This window comes from Calliphora vicina, chromosome 1 (assembly GCF_958450345.1).
Source record: "Calliphora vicina chromosome 1, idCalVici1.1, whole genome shotgun sequence".
NCBI lineage: Eukaryota > Metazoa > Arthropoda > Insecta > Diptera > Calliphoridae > Calliphora > Calliphora vicina.
Window position 1 is genome coordinate 117,538,363 of NC_088780.1, and position 8,441 is coordinate 117,546,803.

Here is an 8,441-nt window from a genome sequence, read left to right on the forward strand (position 1 = left end):
CATTTTGAAAAAAAAAGTCAACAAAGTTTTTGATTTTGCAAAAAAAGTCAAAAATTTTATGTTTTGAGTTACAAAATATTTATTTTGATAGATATCCCACTCGCATCCCACTAAGCGACCAAGTAGGTGTTCAAGGAAAATATCTAAACTTTATTTTAAGAAAAAAAAAAAAATAAAAAAAAATAGCGTATTTTAAAAAAAAGTCAAAAAAGTTTTTGATTTCGGAAAAAAAATATTAAAATTTTTTTATTTTTTTTTTTAAATATTTTTTTTCGAAAGATCGAAGAAATAGCTATCTATACTATTTGGAACACATTTTGCTAAGAACAATAGGTAATAAGTTACATGGATAAGAAAAAACCCCTGTTTGACCAAATTGTCAAAATTTTACCCCCTATAACTCAGAGAGTTCTCGACCGATGTTGTTGAAAAATTGTGTCTGAGTTACTATCCAATAGAGCTAACCTTGGTGCAAATTTCATCCCGATCGGAAGACATCGATTTCAAAAGTTGGTTCACTTGACATGAAATCCCCCATATGTGAAAAATTTTTACTCAAAAAAGCTGAACTTTAAAGGCGCATAACTTTAAAATACGAGCTAACTTTTTAAAACCCTTTGGGGGTTTTGGTCTACTTATGTTCTACTATCACTTCCCGTTGGTCTCATTCGGGAAAGATTTAATGACCCGAACTTTGATGCACAGCGTAATACGTTATTTTTCCTTTTTAACTATTTTTACCCTTTTCAAACCGTTTCTCACAAATCGAACACAAGCTTTTTTTAACTTGGACAGGACAACGTCTGTCGGGTCAGCGAGTAGGGAATAAAAATGTGAACAAATTATGAAAATATCTCTTATAGTTTTTCCGTACTAGCGATTTAAATATTGCAATTTTCGAGAAAAACTAATTATTTGGCTGTTATGAATTTTAAGTAAAACCAATTCACAATATTATAGTTGAGGTAATTCTAAATATAGTCGAAAGTTTTACTAAAATCGGAAAACACTAACCCTTAAATCGTGAAGGTCAATGGTAAAATTTTTCAATATTTGGAATTTCTCATGGAAAGATAGCTTAATGTTATATATTGTGTTTAAAAGGACACTCAACCTTTAAAATCATAAAAAACCTTGTAAATTTTAATAGTGCTGATCAAAATTTTATTTTTAAAGGCAGCAAACTTAATTCTTTTCAGGATAATTTTTTTTACAAAATTTAAACCAAACTGGGGGATGAGACTGGGAAAAATCAAACTTTTTTTTATTAATGGCCACCATAATGTACATAAATTTTTCATTTAAGTCGTAACAAACTTCTGCTGTTGTTTAACTTACTCGTAAATTGACATCTCTATCACGCATTGCACAGATTTAAATTTACAATCATTTTATGGACGATGTTGACATTGAAAATTGCGTGAGTTTCCAGACAAAGTAGTAAATTTTAAACTAATAAATCAGTTTTTTTTTTTTAAATTCAGACATTAAATGGTTAAGAATTGGCAGAAATTGTTTAAAATAAATTTAAGTTTTCTTCCTTTAGAGAATTTCTATCCAATTATAAAACGCTGCTTGTGTTCATGTTTGTTTGAATCAATAAGGATTTCTATTCAGTATTTTTCATTTTATTTTTGTTAGCATTTAATCCCCAAACAATTGCATTGGTTTTTGTTGTCATTCTCATTGTACTTATCACACACCAAATGTTCATATCACTTGACCTGTTTGTTGCTGCTGTACATATTCTCTTGTCCTGGCCATTGTGCATCAGTGGTAATGTTCCTTGAATGTTTTTGTTTGTGTTCCGTGTAACTCATACATTTTATTGTCTTTCATGTCGCTCGTGCTTTATATTTTTCTTGCTCTCTTCTTCATTTTCCATCCTTTAAAATTACACATTTTCAATTGTATCCTTTTGACATTATTCAGAAATAAATAGAGGAAAAAAAACTATTGTGTAGAAAAACTAAAACCCCTATCTAAAACGATGGAAACGTTGCGAAAGAGTAAATTCTTAGAAAATTGCTTACATCTTTGAAGGAAATGAAGCAAACCATTTACAATGCCAAAACAAAATTTCAATTTTATGTGACACAAGCTTCTCAGTTGCATCATGGGGAGGAAATATGTACAGAATTACATTCACAATACTTTTATGTAGAGTTTAAGAGAACTGTTTGGCAAAATGCACTTTCCACAAATTTTTTACTGAAGTATAAAGTTCAGGCAATTTTTTAATCAAAACATAATTTTGATCCAATATTTTACTATTGTTACTAGTGAAATATTTAGTTTCATTTCATACCGAACCCTTCTCTCTGTGTACTCATACCTACTATTTTATCATACACAATAATGTCCAAGACTAAAATAAGAAAAATCATGGAATTGGTTTATTTCATTGTTATTCGAGTAGTGTGCAGGTAAACAACAGCAGAACAGCAAAAAATTTTGCACTATTGTTAGTATTCCTAAGAGTAAATGTTTAACTTTTCAGCAAACTCGCAATGAAATAGTTGGAAAACTTTTAAGGAATTAACTCATTCTGATAACATGTATATGTGAGTGTAAAAGTGCTATTTTATTGTGATAATGGAAAAACATAAAGTACTCTAAAATGGTACTATATACCTATTAGAGTTCGTTTGTGACCAGGTCACTTCATTTGTTTTTCGGGTATCATAATTTTTCTGAAGGTTTTTGCGTAAATAAAAATAATGACGTCCTTTTTTTTGGAAAATTTACACTCGGATTTTGAGCCCATTTTTCTGTAAAGCAAAAATGGTTGAATATATCGCTAATATGATTTCACAAGTCGATTCTACATCAAAAATTAATACAATTTATGTTTTTTGAATCCTTAAAAACAGTTCCAAAAACCACCAACAAGGGGCTCAAATCTCATTAAAAAAATAAAACAAAAATTTTAGATTTTTTATCGAAACGGTACCAATATTTATTCTATCACAATATTCTATCACAACCCGTTAAAAAGGTATGTGGCTTTAAAAATGTTTTATTAAGGCAAACTAATAAAAAAAAATGTCAAAACTTTTTTTACCAATTATTATTTTCTTGTTAAATAAATAACTTTGAAGCCTCATAACTTTTTGATAAGCTTATATATATATAAAACTATAGTTAAATATGAAATTTTGACTTGCGATTTAGTTTTGTTGTGCATTTACAAGGGGAAAAAATGAAATTTTTTCAGTTTTTGTAAAAATTTTGCCATTAAATAATTACTTTTCAATTTAATTTAAAAGAATCGATATGTGTACGTAATTGTCGTTCTAATAAGACATAAAACACAAAAATTGTTAAAAAATTTTAAAGTTATTAAAAAATCGCCAGGCCATTAACGTGTCTCAGGCCACTAGAACAAGAAACTTAGGAACAAAATTAACATATTTTGAGAAATATTAAAATAAGAGCTAATTTTTACTTAAAATATATACATATTTACTTGTATATGAGTTTTTGTCTTCGTAGGATACCGTTAACCTATTCGCAGGTATAACCAAAAAAAAATATTTTTTTAACGGCAGTTTCAAAACTCCAATTTCAAATTTTTAAAAATTTTTTTAAACAAATTTCAGAATTTTTTGATCATCACTTGGAGATTTACTGTCAATACCTCCTATAGTTTTTCCGTACCTGCGATTTAAATTTTGCGATTTTCGAGAAAAACTAAATTTATGGCCATATTTTGGCGAATGAGCCGAATTTTCTTACTGTTACGATTTTTAAGCAAAAGCTATTCAGAAAAATAGCGAAATGTTATATATTTTTGGTCCGATTTTGATGAAACTCAAGAAAAGTATAACATGATGTCTAGTACTTATAATAACAGCACAAAAATTAAAATTAACCCTTAATAGCACTGAATCGGAGGAGAAAACTTTAGCGCCCGGCCGAAGGGCGTCAATGCAAAAAATTTCTGAGTGAATCCAGTTTTTGACACATCCCAGAGAAGTAAAACTTTGCGCTACGCCATATGCCCGCAATGCAAAAAATGTTTGGTAAGCGAAGAATAATTGCTCATCTGAAGTGCCTTATTTTAGATTACATAAATAAATTGCTTCGGTTTGGGAATTATTTCATTTCTATTGGGATTTATTTCATTGGGAGTTATTTCGCTTTTTTGGGAGTAATATTTTTAAAATTATGAAACCTCCGATTATTGGGAATAATTTCATTTTACCCTTTGGTAGTTATTTCATTTTTCAAGTTTGGGAATTATTTCATTTTTGATGGGAATTATTTCATAGGGAGTTATGTCATTGGGCGTTATTTCATTTGGGAGCTATTTCACGGTACCTAGGTTAACGGTATCCTACGAAGACAAAAACTCATATTCAAGTAAATATGTATATATTTTAAGTAAAAATAAGCTCTTATTTTAATATTTCTCAAAATATGTTAATTTTGTTTCTACGTTTCTTGTTCTAGTGGCCTGGCGATTTTTTAATAACTTTAACATTTTTTAACCAATTTTTGTGCTTTATGTCTTATTAGAACGACAATTACGTACACATATCGATTCTTTTAAATTAAATTGCAAAAGTAATTATTTAATGGCAAAATTTTTACAAAAACTGAAAAAATTGCATTTTTCCCCTTGTAAATGCACCACAAAACTAAATCATGATAGAAAGACAAAATTTCATATTTAACTATAGTTTTATATATATAAAAAAATTAGAGGGTATGTGTTCCGAAATTCCCAAAAAAAATTTTGGGACACTCTAATGTACACAGAGAAAAAACATAGTACAAATATTTTATGATGATTATTAGTATCATAAAATATCATATTATGATCAAATATAGTCGTAATATCATTCTCGTATATGATTATAATATGTTCTGCAGTAATCATATAATGATCCAAAGAAATAATAATATGACCCACTGTAATCATATTACAAACTGTATCATAATATGAAATTTTCTAATACTAATAATGATCATAATATGTTTTTTTATGTTTAAATGTTTAAACTCTTTCATAACTCTGTTAATCCTAAATGCGTACAAGTGAGTGGTATGTGTGCCACTGTATTGAGCTAAACAGTTCCTTACTAGCCACTGCTAAGGACATTTTTCACAATGTTGCATTTCTTTTCAGTCTATATTAGGTACGGGTTGATTTAAAAGAATGTTTATTTATAAACCTACATGTAGTTATCTTAATAGATAAAGGCCCTAACTCCTGTTTTTTTTTAAGTCGAGATTTGTTGGCTAAATATGATATATGTGCGGACCATTTATCGAAATAAACAAAAATCTGCGCTTACAAAAAAAAAAACCAAGAATTAGGGCCTTTCTCTATTAAGGTAACGATATACATTTAAATCATAGAGTTTTGTTGAAATATTTATGTGTATTTATTTATGCAAGAAATTATTTTTTTTAGTATAAAGTTGATATACTATTATTAATATAAAAAAGGCACTATTCTCATTTATATGGAACTGAGTTCATAATAAATATCTCTGTATTACTTTGATTGGAATGATAAATATTTAAGTGAGACAGAAACAAATAATGAGCATGGGGTTTATTATGAGCCTAATACATTAAATTAGCAATTAAACAATTAGCAAAATAAGTACTCAGTGATATTTCTGTTTAACTTTTTTTTAAAGCGATCAGATATTTTCATTATATTTACTGTAAAGGATATTCTATTCAAGATATTTAGAGATGGGATTCTACCCGGTTTTTACCCATACATTGGGTAAATACCAAGTAAATACCTTTTTTGGGTATTTATAAAAAGCATTTGAAATGCTGCAATATCTGGTTGTCAATCAGCTAAAACATTATTTTAAATTACTCATTTGTTTTATTGTTTTCAACAATTCATGTGTACCAATTTGAATATAAATACAGGATTTGTGGTCTAAAAATTTTGTGTGGAGCTGTATAAAGAAATATCTCCTTCGACATGGTGGAAAAGTATATGCGCGTCCACAGAATTAAGCCGAATCGCGGTTCATATATTGACTCCTCCATATACCATCTGCTAATTCTTTTGAGGAAGCACCTTCCACTTCAACTAGTATCTCCCAATCTACTACTCATTCATCTTTTAATTATTTTCGGAGTGAAACTGACTATGGGTCAGCGATAATGTCCGTGAGTACCAGTACATAATGTTATATTGCAAAAATAAATATATATAACTAGCTGACCCGACAGACGTTGTCCTGTCCAAGTTAGAAATATGAGTGATCACAGATTGAGCTCCTTTTCTTGATTCAACGCTTATTTTTATATATGATTTTTATATAAAAAATCGATTTTTGTTAAGAAATATGAGTGATCACAGATCGATCTCCTTTTCTTGATTCAACGCTTATTGCCCAAGTTATTAGTGAATTTTGATATTTTGAGTTTTTAATAAAAAATCGATTTTTGGTCAGAAATATGAGTGATCACAGATCGAGCTACTTTTCTTGATTAAACGCTTATTGGCCAAGTTATTAGTGAATTTAGATATTTTGAGTTTTTATATAAAAAATCAACTTTTGGTCAGAAATATGAGTGATCACAGATCGATCTCCTATTCTTGATTAAACGATTTTTGGCCAAGTTATTAGCGAATTTATTATTTTTGAGTTTTTATATAAAAAATCGATTTTTGGTCAGAAATATGGGTGATCACAGATCGAACTGCTTTTCTTATCTAAACAAAAAATTAGCCAAATCGATGGAGCCGTTTTCCGATTTTAAATAAATCGAAAAAAGTGGGCGTAGTAAATTTTTCATTCCGTAAAAACCTTAGTTGGGCTATGACCAACATTTAAAAAAAAAATTGTCTAAATCGGTCCGGCCGTTCTCTACTGATACAATTACCAACGAACGACATTTGATTTTTATTTATATAGAATATAATAAAGGTATTGTCTTAAATTGTTATTTTTCAAGTGCTCTGTAAGCATTTCAATTTCTATTTATTATAAAATTCATGAAGTTTTGCTGCACAACGTGTTTGTTCACCAATTTTCTACAACATAGTTTATACCGAGCTTTTGGGTAAATACCCGGGTATTTACCCATTTCCCATCTCTAAATATATTAGCTTTTAAGTTTCTTGTAATTTTTTTTCAGAAATCCTACTATTACTGATGAAAAACTGTTTTTTTGTGACATAAACTCGACCATTTACTTAAACAAATATTAAAAAAAACACTTCATAGATATATTATTTAACGATTTATTAAAAAAATTACAATAGTAATCTAAACAGGCTTATTTGCAATAACAGATGAACCGGATACACATTCTTGTTCGAAATCAGGACAACTTGGAGGCATGACTGGCTCTTCCCAACTCCACACAGTATAGGGTACACAGGACTTTATACTCGCCTGGTAGCCATATTGACTTGGACAACGTTCAGAGATGGCTTGATTATTTATGGCGTAACAATGCCAATAACGTGATGAATCGAAAAAGTTGGCATAAGTCATGCCAACTTCAGCCAGAGTCTTACAACCAGGTCTGCCATTAAAACTGGTATTTTCAATGTCTGCATTAGTAGCAACGACCACAAAGATGACTATAATTACTGGATAATTAAAAGGATTAAAGAACCATTTATGGTTTTTCTTTTAAAAAATATATTTAAAACTTACATAAGTTTTTCATGCTGTTTAAGGAAAGTGTTTAATCGATTCAAGTTACACAACTTTTATGATGACTTTAACTTGATGGTTGATTGATTTATATACAAGTTCCTTCTCACTGCACTTTAAGTTATTGATGACTGGTTAATAAATGAGATATGATTTATTATCTATCCACTATCTTTTAAACTTTATCATGAACTTGAAAAATGCTAAAGACCTTTTACGATTCATCTTCTTTTAAATTTCCAATAAGTCAATGGCTATCACCCCAATAGTTGTTTGAATGAACATACTTGTAAATTCTTTCTACAATTGCTTAAAGAAATTTTATTTCTTCACAAACCTTGAATGGTCAATTTGTTGATAAGGGATTTCATTTATTTTGCTTGTTTATTAATGGCTGCACTTGAATTCTGTTGCAATTCGAAGTTAATAATTTTTTTTTTGTTAAACTTTTCTTTGCTTTTATCTTATAACGTATTTTTTAGTTTATCTAGCTCAACTGAATTGATATTATATATTGAACATAACGTTGGTAACAAGGGAAATATAGTATAGGGTACAACTGATAAACTAATCATAAATTTGTTCATAAATCTTAGGACTTTAAACTCAAATAGACTCAAGGATAATATGTAATAGTCTATCCCTCATTATAGGGCATTGGAAATTCTATTTGTCCTGTCTTAGACATTTATAAAATAGAATTTTCCAATCTACAATACACACACACAGTCTAAAAGAAAATTGAAAAGGAATCAACAGAAAGTGAATAAAATTGGTTGGTTGCTATATCAA

At 28.9% G+C, this 8,441-nt stretch overlaps 1 protein-coding gene across 1 annotated transcript; it reads right to left on the minus strand.

The window, feature by feature from the left end:
* Positions 1–7,214: 7,214 nt before the first annotated feature.
* On the minus strand, positions 7,215–7,767 carry LOC135955931 (uncharacterized). Its single transcript, XM_065506361.1, has 2 exons — positions 7,650–7,767; positions 7,215–7,582 (listed from the first exon to the last, which is right to left on the minus strand). Exons 1-2 carry the CDS (start codon positions 7,660–7,662, stop codon positions 7,254–7,256), a joined length of 342 nt encoding a protein of 113 aa, XP_065362433.1. The 5' UTR covers positions 7,663–7,767; the 3' UTR covers positions 7,215–7,253.
* Positions 7,768–8,441: the final 674 nt, after the last annotated feature.